A 25,892-nucleotide genomic window follows, 5' to 3' on the forward strand; every position below is an offset into this window, starting at 1 on the left:
TGGTTCAGCCCCATTGGTAAGGAGAAAGGACAGGGCCAAACTGGAGGGAAGCCACATCCTGTGGGGATCTTCGAGGAACAATAGCATCTTTCATACTTCATAGCTATAAAATGCATGAATCAACTCACCTGAGGCAGGAGAAGTCAGGAGCAGCTGACATCAGCTGCAGGAGCCGAGTTGCTCATTCCTTTGGGGTTAGCGCGTTTCCCCACAGCCCCAATCTGTGCTGTTCCTCGCTCCCTGCCAACACAAGCTGGGGACAGATGTTTCATGTTCTTTTCTTCATTGTGTTGGATGACCTGTTGCACCTGCAGAGCCCAATGTGCAAGAGACTGGTGAGAGGCTTGGGAAGATGCTGCTGTTGATGGACATAATGCTGGGCAAGAGGTCTTGGTGGCATCCTCACTCAGATGCTGTAACCTGCACCTCATAGGGTACTGAGGACAGTATTACCCTGCATGGTGTGGGGAGAGCCCTGATCTCCCTCCTGACAGGTAGCTGGGGATTAGTGTGCAAAGTTTGTCTTTTTGTATAGGCTGTGTGAAGTCCCATGGTCAGATTTGAGAAGCCTCCATTTTTTTTTCCTCCAGAATTTCTGTAGTTGGAATTTTAGTGTAAAAGGTCCCAGAGTTACCAAGATGGGATTGAACCCATTCACAAGAAAACCCCTTGGTGCAAAATCTCCCCCTCCCCACAGTCCTGAGTTGGTGTTGAGGATACCAGTAAAACCAGAGAGAAGCTAAATTAAACTCATTTAATCTGTCTTTTGCTGCAGCACTCAAACTGTTGTCAAAGTCTCATATTAATAGGATTATACTCTTGTCAGATGGAAGGTGAAGATTGTCATCCCAGATGCGAATGCCTGGTTTGAAGGCTTGATTATGTTGTTGGTGTCAGTTCCTGGCCTCTTATCAAAGGGACTCTCAGGCACATCACCTTTCAGCTTCTCACTCCCAGCTCTGTAAAGAAGAGTGGTACACTGAAACAATTCCTCTTGGCTAGTAAGCCAAGGTTTGTAATTCTTTTCCTCTAGGGCAATAGTGTGTGGAAGAACAGGCTCCTGAATTTGTCAGGCAGAAGTAGGATAGATGGAAGTTTCTCCTGGTTGAGAACTGTATAGATCAATGAGAGAGCAGCAGCACGATGTATTACTGAGCACATGGCCCATTTTAGAGCCTTTTGGGTGACTGAGATTGCTATAAGGGAGAAGATCTCTGCTCTGCTGACTGTGGTGTGTATCTGCTCAAAAAAACAGCAAAATGTGTTGCTTGTGGTGGACATAATTTTTATTTTTTTTACCCTTTATTGGTAAATTCAATTTAAAATCTGGAAGCATTACAGGCTGGCTTGAGAGGTGTCAGCAATAGAGTAAATATTTACTTTTTAGAAACCTATCTATTATTTCACTTTATCAATGTATCTAGTAGATTAACTAGGAAGTCTGATGCTTCTGGATTCATTTACATGAACACATTCGTATTTTTTTGTGGCAAAGGTATCAAGCTGAAACCAGCTATTTCCTACCTTGAAAATCCCTAAATATCACTTGGTGTCTGTCTCTGGGCAATCAGTCTAAATACAGGTGTACATCCTTCTGAAAACAGCCAGAATATAATAAATACTGGAGCATCAGTCTGTTGTTTGCTGGCAGGGGATGCTCATCCTTTCCCAAGGCTCGTTGACATGGGGTTGTTTAATTGACCTGAACAAACTGGTACTTGGGGGAGGGCTGCACCACGCAGTGGGAGCTGCTGGAGGAAGAGCAGCACTGGGCTGTGGGGCAGCTGGGTTGGCTGGGAAACCCTCACTCAGCGAGGAGTCCCAGATTGAAATGTTTAATGTGCATTCTCTGGATGACTTGATGAAGCCAAGCCCGCCTTCTGCCCCACAGCAGGCAGCAAGGGACGGAAATGAAGCCAGAGGAGGTGACTGTCAAATAAGTAGGTGTGGGCCTCCCAGTTAGATTGTCACATACATCTATGGCATTCTGTGCCCATCTCTGAGCTCCAGAGGGACTGGAAGCTACTTCAGCTGTTCAAATACAAAGCACTAAAGATATTCAAGTTTGTGATGAATCATTAAAATCAGTAACTAATCTATTTAAGAAACCAATTAAGTTTCTATTTGGTTAAAGTAACTTGTATAATAATTGAATCCTGCAGATAGTAGCATCACTAGAATTAAAGGCTTTCTTGCTGTATTTGACCAATCACTTTTAAATATGCTGGCTGCTGTGTTCACTGCTAGCACTAAACTGTGTTGTTGCATTACCACCTAATTCTTCCTTTATTTTGTAAGACCTCTCAAGTCTCTTTTATTGTAATTAGATTCTACTATGTATTATAGAACTCTACAAGCAAAAAAAAAATATTTTTTGTTACAGTGTGTGAAAATGTGTAGTGTGTTAAAATTTCCTATCACTTTGCACGGTGTGAAAAGCCAAATAAGTTTATGTTGTGCTGTGATCTCTTTCCAATGTCCAACTACAGTTGCCTCTTACAGTTGATTCGGTTTTCATCCCATTTGTTCATTTCTATAATGTTTCAACCCTTTATTCTTATGCATTATCCTGGGGTTTTTCTGTTAGCAACATCTAGCATTGCATCACTCCTCCACTTCTGTCTCTGTTCTCTCTCTTTATTGCAGGTCCAAGACATTGTTCTGTGTTTAATGATGTTGCCTGGGTCACAACTTGCATCATTTATTAACGTTTTTACCATATCTTGCTTGCTTCCCATACACTCTACATTATGTGTGCATGCATTCCTGGAGCTGTCGCTTAGTCCTTATATTTCACTCTTTTAATTAATATTTTGACTTTTGAGGGATTTTTAAGCCACAAAATGTGCCAACAGAGTTTTGGATTTGCAGAATCATGTATTGAGCCATTTCCCCAGGCTTGTGGAAAACTCTGATTATGTAGACCTGAGAGGTATGTGTGTGTTAGGAAGATGCAGGACTGCAGGACTGATAGCAGCAGAGGTAAACATCAGACATCAGTGTTCAATGTGTGGCACAGCTTCTTGGAGTATATTGTGGCATGTAATTGAGAAGTGAGAATGCATATTTAGGAAGCAAGAAAAATAAATTAATTCACCTTATCTTTCATGCTATAGCTGGAGTGATGAGACCTGTGAGCCAAGTGCCTCCCCTGTTTTTTTCCACTTATCTTGAAGCTCTTCTGAATTGTCAGCTGTGAACACAGGGAGGTTAGCACCCTCTTTGCTTAAGACCATTTAATCTTAGTACCAACCTTTCATCGCAGAAAGCACCCGTGAGCCCTGCCAATTCAGGTCCATTTCTGTGGCACTCCTGCATCCTTTTGCTACTGTGAAGTGTCTCTGCTGACCTGCAGTGGGTACCAGAGCAATCTCAGAGAGGGCTTCCCCTTGGCTTCTTATGTCTCACATTCCAAGCATGATTTTACTAAGCATTGACTTGCCTGCTGCTCATCTCCTTTGTTTTACTCAGCAATAGTGACTCAGAAAATTGCCCTGTATTCCTCAGGTTAATTTTCCTCTGTACATTCATTGTGCTAATCCCACCCTAGCTCCCAGAAGGCAACATAGCATCCCATTCTCCTTGTTACAGACCAGAGGTCTGGCTCTTCACCAGTCACAGTTACCTATTTTCATCCCCCTGTCTCATGTTTGCTTTGTGACTGTGAGTTTGAAGAGTTTTGGGTGCGTGTCTTCTCGCCCATGCAGTGCTCTCTGTGGGAGCTGCAGCTCAGTCTGTCTGAGCAATCCCTAAGCCTATGCAGTAAATTCTTCACAAACATATGCCCTGGTACCACAAATCCTTTTCTGCAGAGACACCTCTGCTGTGTTACTGTTAACTTCTGGTATGTTGCAAGCCTGCTGAGAGCCAGAGCAAGATGTACAAACACAGAACAGATATCCATTCCTTGGTGCTGAGAAGAGGATGGTAAAAATTTGTCAGGCTCAGTCCAGGTGAGTGGTGGTGGAAGGGCAAAGCCAACTGTCAGCCATGTGCAAGTGCATTTACATCTCGATTTGCAGCTGTGACCATTCCTTATCCACAGTAGCATCTAAAGGAGGCATCAGTGACTGAGTCCCTTGTGCTTTCTCTCATCTGCTATCCTAGGCAGGCAGTTTCACATGAGAATAGGATGGAGGACTCTGTGGCCACTCTGGGAGGTGGAGGAAGGGGCCAACACATGAAAAGAGATGAATTTGTTAAGATCTGGTGTTGGGAGATGGATCCCTGATGTGTTGGCAGAGCAGAGGAAAGTGGCAATATATCATGAGTAGAGGCAGCTGACCATAATGGTGCAGAAATCACAATGCACTATGCCTACAGTGAGATGGTAATCCTCCTGGCTTGTGAGGATCCTATGAGCAACTACACTACTGCTTTGAAGACTATATTTACTTTAGTTGGTGTGACAGTTCTCCTTTTTTTCCCATCTCATTTGGGCTCTTGTGTGGAGGACTTTCTACAGTTCTCAGTTTTCTTCTTCACAAGCTCTGCCGGTCATTCTGCATCTGCTCCAACAGAAGCATCTACTCCAGAAAAGGGTTGATGGGACCTGAACCCACACAGATATTACTGAACAAAACATAATATATAGTTACCCTTGAATGATTAATTTTCATATCATCATTCATGTTTTTCCCCTGCTTGTGCTACTTCCCCAGTTCTTCACTGACTGTTGACAATTTGCATTTGAAGCAGTTGGCTTCCATATTAGTAGGTGTTCTGTGACAATTTGGGATGCCCAATTGGACCATTTTCACTTCCCCAAATGTGCATCTGCCTCCTTGCCCTGCTTTGTAAATCTAGCAGCTGCGTAGAGAAGGATTAGCCTCTAGACAGGGCTTTCAGAAACTGGCTTTAATTAAAGTTGCAGTTTGGAGCTCAGTGATCACCTCTGATTACTGGTACAAATACTTTAAGAAGAGAAATTAGAGCAATGGCACATTAGGTTCTCAGGTCATAGTATCTCAAGCAGTTCAGTCTTTTTAAAGTGATTTGGCCACATTCTACCTTATGGTACCTGTTTGCAAATCTGGAGTAAGCCCAGTAGACCAAAGATATTGCAGAACAGGGTGGTTACTTTGGGTAGAAACTGTTTTGAGTTCAGTCCTGCTGACTGCATTACTCTCTGCTCAGAGAGGAGAGAGGGCAGGATTTTATAGCAGTAAGGGGTAATAGACACTATTCTCTGTTTCATGCTTATGCGTCCTTGTCATGTTATTTTTTACCACAGTACTCAGCTGCTACTGGTAATTTGGGATTACTGTTAGGTATTTTCTAGGACAGTATAATTATTCAAATCCCACCACTTACACATCAGTGCACAGCATGCACCGAGTCAGATCAGTACTTTTAAAGTAATTACAGAACCATCATTACTTGATGGGCAGGTTAAAGCAATTGTGAAAGAGAGATACAAGATGCACTCAGTGGCCCAAGGAGTTCCCCTCTATTTCCACAATCTCCAAAGCATCCTGCACTTCCCAGCCCTCTCAGTCAGTAAAATGCAGCAGATGTTAAGAGCTGCTGTATATTAACCATTCCAACATGCTATTGACTTTAAATATTGCCTGGGTATGAACCATGGACCTGTGGGAAAAAAAAAATAAATCCAGTTCTGGTTATGAGGGTGGATACAAGGGAAAAATGTTCATGAGGTAGGTAATCTTAAAGTGTTTCTTCTTTTTGGGTGCTGACCTAACTTTCACCACCTGTTACAGCATTTTCTGAAGCCTGGGTTTATCACTGTAGAAATGACATGCAGGAGATGTCTTGAGCCAACTGAGAAAGCAGGTCAAGAAAGGTCATTTTACAGAGCCTAAGCTGTTTTAAAGACTAAGTTGTCCAGCACAGGAGCCTGGTGTCACAGCACAGTTTCCTATTCACAAGGATCTCTTTTAAAGACAAATATAAAAGGATTTAGCCATTAAACATAGAGCCAGCAGCAGTCCTGGAGTAAGAAGGTGGAGCTGGGTTTCAGTAGGAGAGGCTGAAAAGTTGTTTTTGCCAAGCAGGTCTCTGAAAAAGAAGCAAAAACAAATTAGGAATTTTGTCAGGCCTAGAATATTTTATTTTTAAGATTGAACATTCTTTGAAATTTCACCGCTTGTTTTTTTTTTTTTAGTTTTAATTATACATCCATCCTTAATTAGAAGGTGTTTTTTTGTAAAATGATAAATTATACTGAAGTAGAAGATGTACTTGGCAACTGGGGAAGCACTTTTAATTTTACTGTAATGAAATCAGAGTAAGTTAGAGGTCATGAAGGCTCAAGTCTGGCTAAACACACCCCACCCCACAGGCTTCATGCCTATGAATGGCTCTTCCCCCATGAAATGCAGTCGGAGTTTGCTTCTGCTTCACTGCTCAGCGTGGCTCACCCATGTGAACTGCCCTGCTCCATCTCCGTGTAGCTACAAATGCAGCAGTTGGTTTTGGCTGATAAGGCAGAAACACCCGCCCCCCAAAAAAACCACAACAAACCCCCCCTCAAAAAACCCCCCAAAAACCCCCAACCGACCAAAAACAAACCAAAACAAAACTGGGGCAGTTCTGTGCTCTTGTGGGCGTTTTGGCAGAAGAGCTGCTTTCATCTCTCATTATCAACCATGGGGGTCCACTGTAATCAGGACAGCCTGAGCTCGAGGTCCAGAGCAGGAACTCTATATGGCCATCTTTACCCATACAGGATTTTGAGTTATATGTAGATATAAAAAAAAAAAAACAAACATATATATGGAGTGGTAGAAATATCTAAGTCATTCCAAATGAAAAGCCCGCTGGAATTGATATGTTTCTGTTAATTTATATTTGTTACAGTGACGATATTGAAAAGTTTCTGGTAGAAATGTTTTTTTTCTACTTCTCTACAGAAAGTAGTAGCTTTCTGTAGACATTGCAGCCAGCTGTCATGATCCTTTTGTGTACATCTTGCTCTGTGTTTATTTGACATGAGGAGTGATGTCTGCATGATGAATTGTGTAGCAGGGTTGGGTGACAGCTGGGTATCACCACTGGCCACCGTGCTGCCCCCAGACCTTCTGCCTCTGCTGACTCTGACCTGGAGCATGCTGAAGTGTCTCCCTTCCCAGCACATGTTCATGGGAATTTTGCTGTCCTTTCCACTGAGGTTGCCTCATGCTGTGCTGCTGCTGTCTGGCACCCTAGCAGCCCTATAAACCTCTCTTGATCCAAGTTGCAGCTGCTTTGCCTTTCTCCCCATCACCAGCTGTCATGCCCAGAGAGGAATTTTTTCCTCTTTTTTTTCCACGCATATCCTGAACCGTTGCTTCCCTTTCTCAAGAATCCACCTGTGAGACAGTCAAAGAAATTAATACTTTGATCATCCAGGGCTGTGAGCTCCTTCAGCTGTGGACCACCATGGGTAGGATTTGACCACCTCAGACATCAGCAGGTTTCTTGAAGATTTGGAGGCAGAGAGGGTTTTTGGTGTGTCCTGCAGAGAAGGGGATCTTCTCATGGACCCATAGGATGCTTACAGGGGTTATTAACCCAGTGCAGTGGGTGCCCAGTCAGCCTTTTGAAAGCTCCTTTTGAAGATGCTCAGCACGGGCCAAATCCAGTACTACCAGCCTAAATCTAAACAGAGCTAACAAAGTTTTTTTAAACTGAGGAAATTTTTGTAAATGCCTCAAATATACTCTTCTTCTGAGAACTATGTCACTGTGTCACAGCCATGGCATAAGTGTAATTTTATTGCAACAAGAGAGGAATGGCTGCACCCAAGGGCACAGTCCAGAGAGCTGATGGTGTCTACAGATGGCCCTGGAGCTCAGGTGGTGAAAAAGTGTGCTCTGGACACTGAAACAGCAAATACTATCTACTAGCTTAACTTCTGCAATTATCTGAACTCTTGGAAAATTACTCCATAGTATGAAGTATCCTGCAGGAATTCAGATAAGGTCTTTGCAGAGAAAATCTTGATTTACAGGCAGCTGCTTTTCGTGGTGTGTAGTACAAAATTTTAAAAAAGATTAAAAAAAAAATATTTATACTTACTCAACAGATTATATTTATCCCATGTTACATGAATACAAATTGCTTATGTGCGGGTTTGGTGTATTTTATGAAAAGGTGATAGGACCTCTTCTAGTACTTAGTGAAATCTTACCCACCTGACTCAGTGATTTTTGGAGAAGCCACATTTTCTTGGAGTCACACCAAAGTACAGTTTGGGAACTCAGGCTAAAAACTTACTGTCCAGCAATCCTGTAGTGCTCAGGCTCTGCTGATATCAGTGGGACTGTGTGGGCAAGGTTTCCTGGGATGAGGATTTTCATGTTTTCCCTGAATGATTTGTATTTTAAGGATGAATGTTAACTGACGGTTTCTGAGAATATTTTGCATAGGGTCAGTGTTCTTTATTTTTCCATAAAATGCAGCTAAACCAATGAAAAATAATGCCTTTAAAGATATTAATAATTAATAGTGGATTAATAGCAATCCACTGCTACTATAATGAAGGAGAGAGATATATTAATTAGTCTTCTGTAGACAATACAGTCTTAAGAAGACTCAGTGTATAATGAAGTATTTTTCCATATGTAGTTTATTCCATGTGAGTCAGAAAGTGCTTTTTCCATGGCACCATTAAGGTCACCACATGTCTTCTTCTCATTGGATGTGTCCTGTTTTCCACCTGGAAGTTTTAAACCAATTGAAAGAGAGAGTTTTGCTACCGGATGTTAGAATGTCCAGTGATCTGGTAAGAGCAATAGTCTCAATGGGATGCCTGGAAATGGTGGCACAAGGAGTCATCTTGCCCAGCTCAGCAGTGGGCACAAACCTGCTGGGTGTTTGCACTCTCCTGTAGTGAGCCTCCACTTGCTGTTTGACACCCTGAGCTCACCAAATACCACTTCTCTGGATTATCTCCAGCCATGGCAGAGTAGGAAGGAAAGAACTATTGCCCAAAAGGGAAAGACACAGTTACCCTGCCCTTGGCCAAAAGCACAAGACTGCTGGGCAAGCCTGGCGTGCTCCTGGTGATGCCCTGCTACCACTGTGCAAGATCAAGGATATATTGAGAGCACCAGTGTTTTCCTCTGTTATCTGGTATAGTAAATTCCTTTAAAAAGAATCTTTTGTTTGTGAAAATGCAAGGGTAGCCTTGCATTAATCCTAGAATGCAAAATGCCTGTTTCCCTCAAGATGTGTGTCTTACTAAATGTATGGCAGAAAATCTTACCTCAGTCTAAAAGAAGTGAATCATGTAGTTGTGATTCTATTTCTACATCTTGGCTGAATAGAAATCATTAGATAGGCATTTGAGATCATGGTATCTTTTCTGAGTATCAGTGTAGTTTTTGCATTTCACCCATGGCTCTGAGTCACTCATGTGTTACCCACTTTAATCTGTCACAACTTGACCTGCTTTCTCTCTGCATCGGCTTCCCAGGATGACGTGTGGTGATAGGAATCAAGCTCCTGCATTCCCCTGATTTTTGTCTGTGGCGTTGATTTTCTCTTTGGAGAAGTTTTGGAGAGAAAAATACCCGCTGTGGATGCAGGACTATAGACTGGAAACAAGGGCTTTGTCTTTTTTGATTAATGTCCAGCATATTAGTTTTAACGGCAGGGATCCAAGAATCATCTCCATTTCCCATGTGACTGAAAATACAATGATCTCATTGACAGTGGCAAGTGACAGATAGATGGTTAACTATGTTGAGTTCTTTTTTTGTTTTTACATTGCATTTTTAAAAGATTGTGTGGGTGTCCTATAGAATCTGGACAAAGTACAAAGATTTTTTTTCTGTAAATATTGCCAGAGCCTGGTGAGTCTTTCCCAAAACTACAAAAGTTTGGTAAGGGATTTTTTTCTTGTTTATTTATCTTTCTGTTCTTATTACTTTATTTTAATCACATGATGCAAGCAATTTTTTAAAAATTTCAGTTTCTTATTTGCTGAAGTTTTATTCCCTCAAGTTTCTTATTTGCTTCTTACTCTGCTTACCTCATCAGACCTACTTTTCATTCTAGATATTCCCAATGGAGTAAAGTTAACTGAAAGCCTAAATTCTTCAGAATGCAGGAGATGGGTGTATTTTGTTTTGGATGCTGGTCGGTGGACCTTGATACTCCCCATCACTTCTCTTGATTCTTGTTTAAAAGCTCTTGAATACTTGAACATGAGAAAGAAAGACAGAAAAGAGAGTTACGAAGACTCTGAAACCTTTCCTGCAGGATATATGTTGCAGGTGGGGCATCTCTGCTCCAGTCATTGCTCCCATCAAAAAGTTTGATGTAAACTGAAGCAGCATGAGAAGATTGCCCTGCTTCATGTCCCAGCATTTTCAAATTTCATGGGGCAGGGAGTAGCTAAACCAACCTTTCCTTTGCCCCATGCATATGGAAGCTGATGCACAGCCATTACTGCTTGTGCTTCCCTCTGTTTTTTGCCTTGTTATAAAATGCAAATGGTCTTACTATGACTGAAGCTAATAAAAAAAAACCCAACAAACAAAATACCCAAAATACATGTATGCCTGAGAAGCTACCTAGTTTCCCAAGCATGCTTTGGCACAGTCAGCAACCTGCTGAGCTACCACAGCTGAATTTTTCCAGTGATTTTTCAGTTTTAGGGAGCTGGGCAAGTTTTCTGTGTTGCCCAGCATATCTGAATAACTCTTTCGGTGGCTACATAAGCTCTTTTGAAAGCTTGGCTATAAACAGAAATGATATCAGAAAAATATGACCATTGTCATTTTTCATTGTTCCCTCCTTTGTTTTAGCACTCGACATAGCAAACCTGAACTCCATCAGCAGGAAGTGTCCCTGTGATTTCACTGTGTCACAATGAGGAGCAGAGCAGGCAAAAGGAACATGGCAATATGGAGACATTTTAAAAAATGTAACTGGCTTAGTTTTGCTGATGCTGTTTTGAAAAGGTCCCTTTGCAGTTACTAATATGCAGTATGGGTGCAAACACAGGCAGAAAAGCTGTTTCATTATTGCTGCTCTTGGTTTGAAATATCCAGGCCCTCACCCCCACTCTTCCCATCTGCAGAAGAGGTTTTTATCCACTTGCGCTTTGAAATTACAAAGAGAGAGATTTGAGCAGAGCCCTTGCTTCCATGGGGAAGTTGTTGCTTTAATCAGACCGAGTGAGAAATGTTTGTTGGGGATGTGTTGCTGAGGAGAACAGAAGCTTCTGTGGGGACCCATGGGTTGCTGCCCCAGCAGTGCAGCTGGGCAGCCCAAGCAGGGTCTCTCCTTTGAAGTGGGTTTAGTGACGTAGAAGCATTTCTTGGGGTAAGCACTTTGCTGTTTTCTTTCTCTGTACAAAATACATCATTTATTTGAAGATTGTGCCCTTAATGGAGACGAATGCTGGAGCATCCCATGACTGCAGTTAAGTTTGTCTGGCACTCCCATGGTTCTTTAAGAAACCTGTTTATCATCCTGTTTGCAGCTGGTTCCAGCTGGGAAGGTAGAGATGCCCATGAATGGGGTGTGAGTGGGTGACCTGGCTTTGTGTACCCAGGCTTTGTGTACCCCAGTGCTGGTAGGCATCTCCCCCTGCCCAGCAGTGCCCTGTCCCTGCCACTGTGGCCACCACTGCAGTGCACTGCAAGATGTGGCTGCTGGCAGTGCAAGCCTGCTGGGAAACTGTCTCTTAGCTGCAGACATTTAGCTATGCATTGAGTTAGTATGAAAATGTAAATGATATTAAAACCCTCTCCCTTTAAAGTTCAAAGAGGCTAAAAAATTATCACAGTAATTAGGCAATAGCTTTGATTATACATGAAAAGAGATCAAGTTTTATTAGAGGTGGCAGAGCCCCCAGCCAGCTAGTCTGTGTATCTATCTGGTGTAGCTATCTGGAGTGAGGTTTTTCACCTGAACAGGTCTGATGAGTGCCATAAGACATGCAGTCTCTGTGGACATTAGCATGAAATGGAAAGCTGCCTCCTCAACTGGAGTTCAAGAGCTGCTGTGTGCCCAGCCCAGGAGTGGCAGAGGGGTGGGCTGCTGGGCTGTGCATCCTATGAGGACCTGGGTAGCCAGGGGCTGGTGATGCCAGGCAAAGAGTTGGCCCTGCTTGTGACATTGGGGCAGACTCAGCTCTGCTGCCAACCATGGCCAGTCAGAGGAGGAGTCTTGTTAGTCCTTGCTAACAAGGAAAACCAGGAGAGGTAGATGGAAATATACAGAGCTTGGGAAGGAAAATCAATTTTCATTTTAATTAGCAGGGAAATCTCTGTCAAAAAAATGGTCTGGAAGGAGCTGGTTGTTAGTGTGCTCACACCATCTTCCCACATATTGTACTTCCCTCTAAGTATACTCAATTCTTTTGCTTTCTGCTCAGGACAGGGACTTGTTTCCACCTGCCCTGCCCGCCTTGCTGCTGCTATATCCCTGCCGGCATCTCATCCCCCACAGCAACTGTATCCTGTGTGCACCAGCTACCCAAACAGCAAGTCAGTGCTGTGGGAGGGTGTTAAGGGAAGTTAGGTGCCATTTCATCCTTCCTGGAGTCAGAATTCAAGATTGCTTATTCCTGCCAGCAAGTCTAACTTGCCCTACTTCCCACTGTCTGGAAATACTCCCCCAGACTAGTTAGTGTTATCAACCCAATTAACATTTCAAAATTCTCAGCTTGCAGGCACTGGTTTCAAAAAAGCTAATGGCAATCTTGTACAGTGTTAAGCAATCCAACTGGCATCAATTTGTTCTTAATCCCCTGTTCAAGCTGCAACCTGAAGTATGTTTTTTTCTTTTCAGCATTGTGTATGGAGTAAATAATACTGAAGAGCCTGGGCTACATTAAAGATACTGATCCCAGAATTAGTTTATTGCTTTTACTTTTAAACACAGTGGGAATTCACAGTTGCTTTATGCCCAGTTTTTCCTCCCACATCTTGGGTCTTTTTTTAGCTGTCTGATTTAGCTGGTACTATGAATGCTGCAAAGGGGGCCACAGAGTGAGAGCTGCTGCAAGCTGCAAGCCCAAAGTCCCACTGCCCACCTTCCCCAGGTGTCCCTGATACCTGTTTCTGTCAGAATGAAGAGATGACTTGTCTTGCAAAAAGAAATACATGAAAGCTTGACTTGAAGCATTTTTAAGAATGTCCTCATCCTGTGAGCACCTAGAGGTGGCTTTTCCTGGGACTGTCTTGTCTGGACAGACTTGTTGGGATCCTTTGCTTGCACTGGCCTCAGCATCATTTCACAAATGCAGATCTGGATTCCGTAGCCATGGGGCAGGGGGTAAGCTGGCAAAGCTGGCATGGCCACAATTCAGGTACACACCCTGTGTCCTGGGTGGGCTGGGACAGCCCCTCGTGTGCTCTGAGCTGGCACAGTGGCAGCAGGACAGTGCTGGAGGTATTGTGTGGGCTCATGCTGATTCAGGGAGAGCTGATCACTGGTGCAGTCACATAGATACTCTGTGTCTATTCACAAGCAGTCTTCCAGCCATGTACCAGTTAATCCCAGGTACCTTCTTTTCCCCCAGAGACGTGCTGTTCATGGTGCACTCTCCTCCCTTGTAGATCAGTCTGGACCGAGCCCCATTGTCAGTGTGCTTGCATACCTCAAGGTCTCAGCTGCTTTCTCTTTCTTGCCCTATGTATCTGAAATCCCACCATAACACCACCTAACATATCTTTCTCTTCCCCCTTCCTATGACCCTGCTGAATCTTTTCTTCAAGAGCTGCTGGGCAACAATGGCCAATGTTTTCAAAACTGAGCATCTGCAAAAAGCAGGCTGCACTTGCTCATATGTCCTGACAATTTAAAGGTGTTGAGGTATGGATTCAGACACCTGATTTTAGGAAAACCTTAACAATCTTTACAACTTACCCCATGTAATCCGTGTTGAGGGCTTCTACTGTCCATATGCTTGCCCTGGTCATCCCTCATCCTTTGCTTTCTGTTCTTGCTTTCTTGATTTTCATCCCTCATGCTTTTCCTAGATAGATGGTTGCTCTGGTTTGGGGCTGCCAGGTCAGGAGTGAAGCTGTGCTTGAGTGCACTGGCAAGGACTCGGGGAATTAGGCTTTAGGCCTTATTTTGGCTGGGAGCAAAGCCCACTGAAGTTGATGGGACTCTTCTGTTGATGTAATGGTTTTGGAGCAGACTTAAACTTCAATGTTTTCAGAGCAGTGGTTCCAACGTGAATCTTTGGCACTGTGTGAATAATAAGTAATTATTTTCATATATGCTTTCCAGAGCCCACCACTTTTGGTTGCAGTCAGTGCTTTTAAATTCTCAGAGCTGAGACTGGCATCCTGAAATGAAGGGGCAAAAGCAGCAAGATAAGCTTCATTTGGCTGAGGAGTATCATTTCCATGTCATTTCATCCAACTTGATATAAAGAAGGAATTGCTCGCCAGTAGCATTTCTGATCCCAGAGCTGGAGGCTGGAAGCCTTTGTCAGTGTCCATTAGTGCCTAGAAGTGATAGGCTGTTATACACCATACGTTTATGGTTTTCAAAAGGGAAATGATGGAGTCTATTTCACGTGAATGTTACTTTTCTGTTATTGCACCATTTAATGTCACTTTTCTCTAGCAAAAGAGAAATTAGTTTTTTCATCTGTTCTTATGACAAAACAGATCTTCCTTAGGGGCAAGGTAGGGATGCAAGGTAGATGTTTGCCACTGCCCATCTCAAAGGCCTCTCAGAGAGCTAAGGCCTGCACCAGTCCCCACCTCCTTTGCCAGGGTGCCCTGAAGGCACTCAAACTGGGATGGGGTTCACAGGTTCTGTCCTAAAACACTATTCTGCTCACCAACTGAGAAGACACTGAGGCAGGGTCTCTGTACATTCACAAATATGTGTATTTTTTCTTCCTGGTAATGTTTTCTGCTGTTTTGGCAAAGCATGTTACTTAGGTTCCCACCTGCTGTTTTCTGTGCTGTTTACTTTCTCTCGCAATATTTTCTCTGCTCTATAAACCCCTGTACTTCCCAGTAATGTAGAAAATATTTTAAGGAGTTTGTCTTTACTCAGAGATTTCTTACTTCTGCTCATAGAAGTGGAGCTTTGTAGTGCCTACAGCAGTGGTTTGGAAGGGGTGATACTGATACACTGATATTTTATGTATTTTAAATCTCTTTCCATGGTGGTGGAAGCACACATGCTAGGAAGGGACTCAGCACTGCAAGACTTCCTGGGGCAAAAGCAGAAGTTTAGTGCAGGACTAACTTCTATGGACATCAGCTGATTTTTGCTGCTGTTTGCTCAGTGTGAAGCATGGTTTGAGTTCCAGCTCTGCTCAGGCAGCCAAGTATCGCATGCAGTCTCCATCTCTGTGAGCTGGTGCTAATTACATGCTGCTACTGTCCAGGTGGCAGAAAGTACTCTGGAAGTATGGCATCCTGTCTGGAAGCAATGGGTGATCGAGGTTTGATCATTCAAAGCACATTTGGGAGGAGCAAGAGGTTATTTGAACCTATGGAGTGTCCTTGTTCTAGATATTGCTATCCAAGGGGTTTGCATGGTTGCCATGAACTCTGACACCTGTTATTTCCAGATGTTTTATAAAGAAGAATCAGAGTAAATATGGGTTGGGATATTTATGAGAGAAAGATCTGATGCTCAAGTATGTATATAAAATATGCAGCTTTCATAATAGTCTTCCAAATGTAATAATCAAAAAAAGTGTATGTAATAACCAAAAAAAGTGTTAATTATTTTATTTCTGCCAACTTAAAAAACAAACAAAATAACCTTTCTGTCTAAGTGCTGCCATTGCCAAATACGTATTTCAGTTAAACTTTGACATGTTTGTTTACATTTCTAGATAGTAAAGTTCTTTGGTTTATGGACTGCTGGAAGATAGAAAGCTGATGTTAAAGTTTCAGATTTGATTTGATTTTCATAAAGTGAAACAATGAAAGAGTGACTAATAAATTCTTATTCATGAGTTTTAGAGAGGTTCAAGCTTTTGTCAGCCCTACTGTCTTCTTTTTTCTTTGTAATGCATCAGAGTATGTGCTTGCTATTAAATCTTTTAGTTGGTTTGATAGAGGATGAAGATGAGTAGTTCTGTTTTTAAGAAGCTTAGTCAGCAATGACAATGACACAAAGACAACAGTCTGCTTTGATTTCTACCTTCTCGAGATCTCTTTCATAGAAAGCATGAATACAGTAATAGTGCCAGGATATAAATTCAATGTGTGGGGGCTGTGTTTGTAATGTACACCTCTTCTCCTGAGTTCCTGCCGGGCCATCCAGAATCCTCTTTGTCCATACACTGATATGTTCATTCTCAAGAATCTTTAATTTTTAACATTTTCACCTTTTTGTTTTGTTTTGGTTTTGGTTGTTTGTTTGGTTTGGTTTGGTTTTCGTTTTAATAAGCTTGGCTGCTGCACATTTTGAAAGATCCTTTTATGATTTGTTCAGGATATTTGTGTTGCCTTCATCACCCCAGAATCCCAGCATTTCAGCTGCTGCACCCATTGCTTCACAACATCCGTATGTGTGCATTTATTCCCACTTTACAGAAGAGAAACTCAAGGACAGAGTGACAAAAGCCTTTGGTTATAAGGGTTTTAGGAGCCAACCCTGCAAAAGGACAGACTGAATCCAGTCTTCTGCTTGGTCTGTCTGGCATTTCCCTTTTCTCAGACTGTCCGGGTGGAAGTGGCCTGGTCTGCTAGGATCCAGGCTGTCCCCTTAAGCCTATCATAGCAGGATGCCTGTTAGTCCCATCTGCCAACAGGGTTCATGTTTTTAGAGCTCTTTCAGGAAGACTCCTGCATCCAGCCAGTTTGCTGGAGCCAAGCAGATGATGGCTGCGAGCCCCGGTGACGGCTGAGCCTTGCATACTTGCCTGTCTTCATCTGTGCAAAGGTCTGCTCCAGAGTGAAGTGTAGCTGGAGTTTCTCCTGTGCAGCATCACTTGAAGGGTGTTTCACACCCCTGACTGAAGACATCTTGCATCTGCCAAAACATGATAGGGGCTTTTTAGAGCTGTGTCATAAGACCCTTGAAAAATCAGATTGTTAGAGCCTTTTTGGTGGAGTAACAGATTGGTTGTGTGTGTATATCGGGTAGCTGCATATGGTAGGCATGTCAGAGAGTGAAAGGCCATAAAGTTTTACCACTCCATAAAACAGTACTTCCTAATGCTTTTTTCCTGACATTTCTGGCAATAAACATTTTAAACTTTCAAGGGGTACTTCTCCTGTGAATCTCGGAACGTGCATATTACTCTGTACCTAGAGCTTGTCTAATAAAGACAAGGACAACATTTCTACTTTCTTCTTTGCACTTGTTCCAGCCCCCAAAGTGAATGTTGTCCGTTGAAAGTAGAATAGATACTAATTTTGTCTCATAAAACCACAGATTGTTTCAATTTTCCACAAATTTCTGGATGAATAGATGATCAGATCCCGTGATGCTGCTCTCAGACCCGCTGGTGATATGAAAGAGGTGCTTGTCCCGCCGGCTGTATAGCCATGCCACTCTTTTGTTGCCTGTACTACAAATGCTCAGCTCGTTTTTTACTCTCTTTATTTATAATGCTCTGCAACAGGGCTGCACAGAGTTGAACTGGCTTCTAAAGCATGGCTTCATTTTGCAGCTATATGTCTGTGGCTGGTTTTCTTTTGTGCTGCCTGCGGAACAAGGAGGCTGTGTGGTATCTGACACCGGGCTTTTTCCAGTGATTTATTAACTGTGTCAGAATAGCTGTTGTGAATGCTGGGAAGCTCTTGCATATTGTGACAGTTGATATTGATTATGACAGTCTGTAGACTATAGTGCGTCGTCAGACAGTGGATTGTATTTTGTCTTCTTACTATACATACCATGGGCTGTAGATCATAGTGTTTTCTTAAGAAAAGGACCCATTGTCCAGCATTCTCGCTGGTATGAGAGAACTTCTGTAGCATATTGTGCAACAAATAGCAGAATAGTTCAGGCACCCTATGGGATAAACAGGCAAATGTCAGTCCCCTATGGAAAAAAAATCTAATAGTTCTGCTTCTAGCCTTTCAGGGAAATAAGCTCTGCACTTGACAGAAATGGGTAAATTAGTCTGAGGATGTCATTTATGAAAATACAGTGCATCCTGCATTGTCTTTTGGCCAGAAATCCACAGACCACGCGGGAGGAGGAGATTGCAATGGGGATTTTGGCCACCCATCATTTTTAAAAGTTGCTTTGGGTCTTGGTTGAGGCTGAAAAAACACGCTTCCAGAATGAGTCTGAAGAAGGGGAGATAAAGATTTATGCAAACTTGGGAGAAAGTGAAAAGTGGCACGTGAGCCTCTGTGAGTGGCACATCAGACAGATCACCCCAAATAATTGGTTCTTCTGAGTGGTTTTAGCTAGGGGGTAGTTAAATAGTGCACGGGAAAAAAGATTTTTCTGTTTGCCTGAAAGCTGCTTTGGTGTGGACAAAAGTGAACTGCTGAGCTTTTACAGATAACCTAAGGATGATGAGGGAGTCAAAAGCCATTTGGTTAATTATGCTGCTACTATGGTTTTAGAGGAAATAACTCCTCCAACAATAATAAATTTCTTTTTAAAACAAAATAGTGCTCAAGGTGTAGCAGTGACAGTGAATAGGGAACGAGCCATTCTGATTTTTTTGTTCTTGAAAGACCTTTTCTAAGAGACCATAATAGGTCATAAACTTTCATTTTGTGATAAAAGACCTCAGGAAAGTGAACTTTAGCATCTGCTATTACAATTTTGATCTCACACTGTGTTTACATTGATTCAATGAGTGATTCAGAATCCATTTCTGCACATACCTTATTGTTTTGTTGATACAAATGTAAGATTATTTCACAAGATCACTTGTGAAATTATTCTTTCTGGGATACTTTGGGCTAAGACTGAGGCACGAAGCTGGGACGTGGAGGGACTGGATTCAGTTCTTAGGCCCTCTGTGAGCTTGACATTGACCACTCAAACCAGTTCATCTCTCATGAGATTAAGTCTCTTCCATTTCTTGTTGTTCATTTACACTATGAGATCTTTGAGAATGAACATTTCCTGTCAGAAGTCAGCCTTGATCTCTTCTGGGATTTCTATATGCTGCTGTACTACTAAGCGTATTTTCTGTAATGTGATCTGTATTTTCTTTGTGAGTCCTTAATATTTGCAAGGAGACAGAATTAAACTAAGTGGCTTGGTTTCAGTGATGACCCAACTTCCCATCCCATGATCATATTGAATTTGGATTAATTATAGCAGTCACTGTGTCAAAATTATATTTCATAATGATAGAGTGCTCTAAAGGTTGTATGTTCACAGCACTACTGTCAGCCTCAGGGTTTACTGAGATTTGACAGTGGCATCTCTCAGTCCGGTGTCAGGTATTCATGCTATATTTGTATATTTATGGGGTTTAGCCACAACAGTAGCAGAAATGCTTTAAGGGAAGGGTAAAATGGAAGATGTTCTAAATGTCTGCTTTTCCCTACAGATGTTACTTCATTACTTTAAATACTTTTTTCTTATTTTCGTGAAGTTTTTTTAAGAAGTTACGTGTGAGGAATGAAGTTCAATTGTTTCTTGAGGTGACTTTTATCTAAAGCCCTGGTCAGAATCCTTTGTGCATTGCTCTATCTGTCCTTAATCCTGAGACTGTGCCTGGAGAAGACAATTTTGGTGTTGTGCTGTGCAAAATGACCGTCTGCCAGCACCAGGTGTAGACCAGCAGTGACATTTATGAAGATCATTTCAGATGCTATGAGAGGCCCCTTCCCCTTGGCTTGGCCAATCCTGGGGTTCTCAGGCTGTCCATTTGTTCACCAGCCCTTGCCAGTCATTTGTCTGGGATGTTTGCCAGGTGTTCTGGGCTCTTCAAGATGTCTCTAGTCCTTTGAGTTGAAAATCTAAAGATACTTTGTTTTATTTTGTTTTCCTGAGCAAAGGCATTGGTAATTGGTAATCACTGCAGGAGGTGAATACATTTTCCTCTCCCATCCCAGTGGCCTGAAGTGCCTCACCTGTCTTTTCTCTTTCCAGGAGACTCTGGGAGTCTCCTTATCAGTAGTTTGAATCCTGCTCTCTGACATCTCTGTTATCTTTCTCTCTTCCTTCAGATGGTGTCCACAGTGTCACGGCAGTCTGTACCCTGCGTGTCACCATCATCACAGATGACATGCTCACCAACAGTATCACTGTGCGGCTGGAGAATATGTCCCAGGAGAGGTTTCTTTCTCCCCTCCTGTCCCTGTTTGTGGAGGGGGTGGCAACAGTGCTGTCTACCACCAAGGATGGCATCTTTGTTTTCAACATCCAGAATGACACAGACGTCAGCTCCAATATTCTGAATGTGACCTTCTCAGCTTTGCTCCCTGGTGGCATTCGAAACAAGTTTTTCCCCTCCGAGGACCTCCAGGAACAGATCTACCTCAACAGGACCCTGTTGACCATGATTTCCACACAGAGGGTTCTCCCCTTTGATGACAACATCTGCCTGCGTGAACCCTGCGAGAACTACATGAAGTGTGTCTCTGTACTCAAGTTCGACAGCTCGGCCCCGTTCATCAGCTCCAACACGGTTCTGTTCCGACCCATCCACCCCATCAACGGGCTGCGGTGCCGGTGCCCCCCCGGCTTCACGGGTGACTACTGTGAGACAGAGATTGACCTCTGCTACTCCAACCCCTGTGGGAGCAACGGGCTGTGCCGGAGCCGGGAAGGGGGCTACACTTGTGAATGCTACGAGGACTACACTGGTATGTGTTTATCTTATCTTTGACCCATGATTTATAAGTTAGACCATAAACCAGGCCAGCTCTGTGTCAAGATGAAATTGCTGACATTCTTAGTCAAAGGGAGAAAAACTTCCAGTGCTGCTTTCTGGTTCACAGGAGGCTTGTGAGTGTCACACATCACTCAGGGTAAGTCCTGTATGTGTGGTGCATGGTGGCAGGAACCATGCATTGCTCCAAGCCATGCAGGGGGCTAACAGCCATTGGTGGTTCAAGGTCCCAAGAAATTGCAATACTACACACTTATTGGAAGTGCTGAAAGTCAGGTCCACTTTGTATATGTCCAGATAAACTTCAGAAGGATAGAGGTGCTTCCAGGCCTGTCTCCAGCAGCCTGCTGTGGAGCATACTTAGCCTCATCATGGATTTGACAACTAATAAGGCTCAAAACACTGCTTCTCAAATACTCTTGAGAAGTTATGGAAGAATAACTGGATGAATGCGTTCTGGTGCTTCAGCAAAGTCAGTGAGATTATTTATGTATTTGAAATTGCACACCCAGTTAAGCATTCTGCACTGACGTGCTGCCACCTGTAATTTATACTGAAGGTTCAGCTGTGTCTTCTGTGACCCCCACAAACACACGGTGAAGCAGAGGGGTGTGTTACCAATGCCTTTCACTGCTGAAGTTATAAAAAATTAAAACCATAAACCATTTAAGTCTCCATGTAAAAAAAAAATTCAAATACTTTTGTATGCCCACTGGGCTGATTCCAGCACTGTAAGTGGAAGGGTTTTCCTTCACTTTCCTTGGCTTTTGGCTCAGGTCTATAATTAAAAATGGAATGGTGGAAGAAACCAGAAGTCAGGCAGCAGCAAGTGAGCTGGGATTTCCCCAGCAAGAGGGACAGGAGATGCTCCCCAGTATAAAAGCAGAGCTTCGGGCAGCAGGACACTCCAAAGGCTTAAACTCTTGCCTGACTCATGAAGCCTTTGATAGAGCTGTGAGGTGGTTGGCATGTTTGGTCTTCATGATGGAGAGATTTTCCTGCCAAGTTTCTCATGTATGACTTCCACAGTGAAGTACATTATGAAGTCCATTATCCACTACATACAGTTAATGCAAAATACATACAGCTAATGAAAAATACATGCAGCACTGGGCATCACAAAATAGATTTCATGAGCAGTTGATTTCATTCTACATGTTTATGTGCTATTATACTGTAAAAAGGAACGGTTAGAAGTAGCAAGTTTCATTAAACAAAGATATGCCTGTAAGTAGAGTTAATTTATCCATGTCTTAGGTTTTGGAATGACATGCATTCCTGCATCACATTTTGAGCCTCTCTTGCTCTATCAAGAAAGCTCTAGAGAAAAAGGCTAAATAATATTTTAGCATTAAAGTGAATAATCTTATATTAATAATTGATAAACATGTTTAATAATTAACACTGTATTCAGAACAGACACACTACACATTTAGAAGAGAGACACCATATTATTCATACACAAAGATTTCATCTGTAACTCTATTTTCAGTGCATAGTTGTTGAGTTAAAAATTAACTGTACTGCTGCCAGGATGTTAAAGTGATCAGAAGCTAAGGAGTGAGCACTGCTTATAGTCTTGCCATCTTTAGTTTTCAGAGTTAACTACGGTTCAGTGAAACACATTGTTCTTTGGCAGGGCTATTCAGTGGTGAATCTCTTCAGGCTGGCCAGGGGAAAACACACACAACTATGATCGTCAGGGTTCTGGAATCCTGTATCTTTTAAATGAATACAAAGATTATTGACTATTTCTGTTTTGTTATTGAATCAATGCAGCAGAAATTTAGTTTGTGCTCTGTGGTTGCTTTATGTTATATTAGTGCCTTTAAGCTCCGTGCTGCCTGAGAATGTTTTTTTCATCAGACCTGACTCACCCCCATATGGTGGTCATTAGTGGGTTGATTTTCATCCCATTTACAGAACAAGGTGGAAAATGTTATCAACAAGTAATCTATTACCAGAAATATTTTATGATGATGCATTGTTATACCTTGTTCCAATCTCCCTTAAGAACTTTTATTCTACCTATGATTTTTGGCCTTTCTTTAAATACACTTGTACCCATTTGCAAGTTCAAGTTGTATCTGTTAATCATAATGCTGTGTTTTTCTCTTGGATTTAAACATTTATTGTTTACAGTGATCCAGATTTTATATCTATATAATTTTGAAACAGCATAGGTTGTTTTCAACAGCAGCAGTATGCTGGGACATTCTGGCACTACTGAAATGTTACCATGGTATTAGCTCAGTATAGTAACATGCCAGTATGAGGTATTTATGATTCTTTGAATTAATTATAAAAGATCAAATATGAATAGCAATAGTCCATGAAATGCAACCTGCTCTGTGAGCTCTCATATTTCCATTTCCCAATTAAGATCCCAAATAGAAAAATTATTACAAGAAAATACTAAGATCTGTCGTCTCTCTGGGGAGATAGGCTGCAACTCGATGCTAAATCAGTACATAGTCATAACCCTGGACTGAATCTATCTGGCTGGTCACCTGTTAAAAATATAGCATTTATTTCCTGTAGAAGATAATTATGTCCTATCTTCATCAGATGGAATTTCCCCCCATTTTTCCACCCCTGCTTTGAAGCCCTCTATTTGTTTTGAAGTAATTGTTAGTCATTTACACATGATGAAAGTTTCTCTGTCTTCAGGAGTCTTCTGTTACTGGCACAAAGGTAAATTGAGCTTCTGCAAGATATTTCTGAAACCTGATTACTGGCTAGTTTAGGTGATTTGGAATTAGCTTCACTTCCTGTGGTGTAAAGACGTGAGTGAAGAAGGATGTGTATTTTAATGATGTTTTTCTCAGAATAGTGACCTTTTGACTTCTTTTCTTTATGTACAAGTTAGTGTAGAGAAGTGAACAATGTACACACTAACAATCGTGCCATTGATGTTAGGGCACTGTGTATGGCTGAAGGGTTAACGAATGTAATTTAAGTTAAGCAAACAAATTTAATGAACTTGAACACTGGGGAAAGTGTGTAATTTTTCCAGCTTTATTTCATGTCTCTTTGAGAGCTGCAGAAGCATCTGAGATAAATTGTAGGTGAAGGTGTGGACAGAGGTGGAATTGTTTGTAAACCCCATGGGAAAACCCCTGAAAAGCAAATGCATAATGTCATCCATGCTGGTTTTGGAGGCATGGTTTTCACAGTGGTTCCTGAATGAGCTGTACTGCCAATGCCATCCTGATGCCTCTTATAGGCTCTTATATTCCACTGCAGCAGTAAGTTGCCACTTTTTTGGGTGTGAATTCCCCTGATTCCTGCCCTGCTGTGAGCTGGTGCCTCCTGCCATCATTGGGTCCTCTCACAGCTGTCACCACAGTTCATTGCTCTCTGTCCTTCTGCCCAGCAGCTGCTGCAACTGCTCTCCTCTACAGTGTGCTCCCAAAAAGTAAAATTTAATTTTCACAGAACAAAAGCTCTCCAAAGGAGAAAAAAACCCCGATCTTTGAAATAAGAAAGTTATTTAAAGTTCCCACAGTTCTCCTTAGCACAGGGCATTCTCTCTGCCTCCTTTGCTACCTAACCCCTAAAAAGGAGTGATTTCTAGTGAAAAAGATTATCAGAGAGTTTCCCATATCCCCTGCATCTCTCCTTGGATTTCACTTCAGAAAGAGGAGAAATGGAAAAATCTTAAGTGGTTGTAAATCTTCTAGTAATCAAATACATCAATTAGAGAACTTCTACATGTTATACATTTTTCCTCCTGTGATACCACATTGTCATGAGAAATCATGACATCTAACTTGGCCACCATGAATTCTGACTTTGTGTCATGAGGAGGTAATTATAGCTGTTTTCACAGCATCGTGCCAGAAGTCCCTATTCATATTGTTCTGTAAGTTCTCAAGATTTGGCTCTGGCAAACACATAGCAGTAGAAATGAATGTGAAGATTTGCTTCTGTGTTATCTTTACTTATATTCATTCTTCAGATAGTAATTTCCCAGCTCAGTCTGATACTGGATTCTCATTTTTCAGGCCAGAGAGATTTATTTGGGAGAACTTCAACTTTCAAGTAGAGAAATCTGGCAGACAAGGTAGACATAATGAGTGTTTTATCTTGGGCAAGAGAGTCTGAAATTCCACTCTCGATTACGCTTCTGCAGCTCTGCTGGAGTGGTGGGATTACAGGTGTGTGACAGCCAAAATCCTCTGCAGCAAACCTTCATTCAGTTCTTTCAGTTCCTTACTGTATCTTTAACTCCTTGTTTTAACTTAGGAAAGGGTTTTGCAAAGGCAATTCTGAACACAGATTATCCTCACAGCATCTTGGAGCTTTTCAAACAGCTTTGAAACTTCCAAACAGTTGTTTGTCTTTGCCACAAAACACCAGATAAGAAATTCTGTCATTCACCAAAACTGCCACAAATACAGAGATGTTGTCTACAGTATAGGACGTCTTTGTGGGCCATCTGTCTGATACCTAATTCAGTTGTTTTGCATCAGTGTCCCTTAGCCTTCAAAGTTACCCTGCTGCAGGATTCCAGATTCACCTCCATAATAAATGTATAAAAATAGTGTCGAGGTCTAATACTGTTAAAAATAGTGCATTCATTTTCAAGAGTTTAATTACAGTATTAGGGTGCTGTGTGATTTGCACCATTTTCAGAATTATCTTTCCCCATTGATGCAAGTCTAAACAGTTTTTTATGAAGTTTTTCTGCTGAGTCTGGATGCAGCAGAAGTTGAATGCTGACTGTCAGCCTTCGATAACTTTGTCTTTTGGTGCTTCAGAGAATACTTGGTTTCCTTTCCTTGCAGCTTCTGTGTGGCAGTACTGGAAGAAATCTAGTTGCACCCCAGTGAAAGTCTGTATAATGTTGTAAGTCTGGAAATTTTCCTTCTTTTTCAGCAGTGCTTTTGGTTTATGTTTGTTTTGTTTGTTTTTTATAGGTCCTTATACCAGCAACACAGTTTCCCCTCAATTTCTGTGGACTTTTCACTCTGCATCTGAGATAAGGTTTTCACATCTGGTAGTGAAATAAATCATCATTTGCTTATAAGAGTAGTACTCTTATCAGTACGATTAGTAGTCCTTAGTTTTGTTCTCTGCACAGACATCCCAGTACAGTCTTTTCCATCAGTCTTCAACTTTCTCTGTCTTACCAGCATGAATTTTTTGTGAGGAAGGCCCTCTTCTGCCTTTACTGACTAAGTAGGCA

The 25,892-nt window shown here is 42.1% G+C and overlaps 1 protein-coding gene across 6 annotated transcripts in view; it reads left to right on the forward strand.

Annotated features, from left to right (window-relative positions):
- Window positions 1-25,892, forward strand: part of CELSR1 (cadherin EGF LAG seven-pass G-type receptor 1) — a 163,460-nt gene that overhangs the window by 47,662 nt on the left and 89,906 nt on the right. For all 6 annotated transcript variants that reach the window (XM_071733850.1, XM_071733852.1, XM_071733854.1 and 3 more), the window contains exon 2: window positions 20,037-20,675. In XM_071733850.1, coding sequence (XP_071589951.1) covers window positions 20,037-20,675 — 639 coding nt within the window. The remainder of the gene's footprint in view (window positions 1-20,036; window positions 20,676-25,892) is intronic.

This window comes from Heliangelus exortis, chromosome 1 (assembly GCF_036169615.1).
Source record: "Heliangelus exortis chromosome 1, bHelExo1.hap1, whole genome shotgun sequence".
Classification (NCBI taxonomy): domain Eukaryota; kingdom Metazoa; phylum Chordata; class Aves; order Apodiformes; family Trochilidae; genus Heliangelus; species Heliangelus exortis.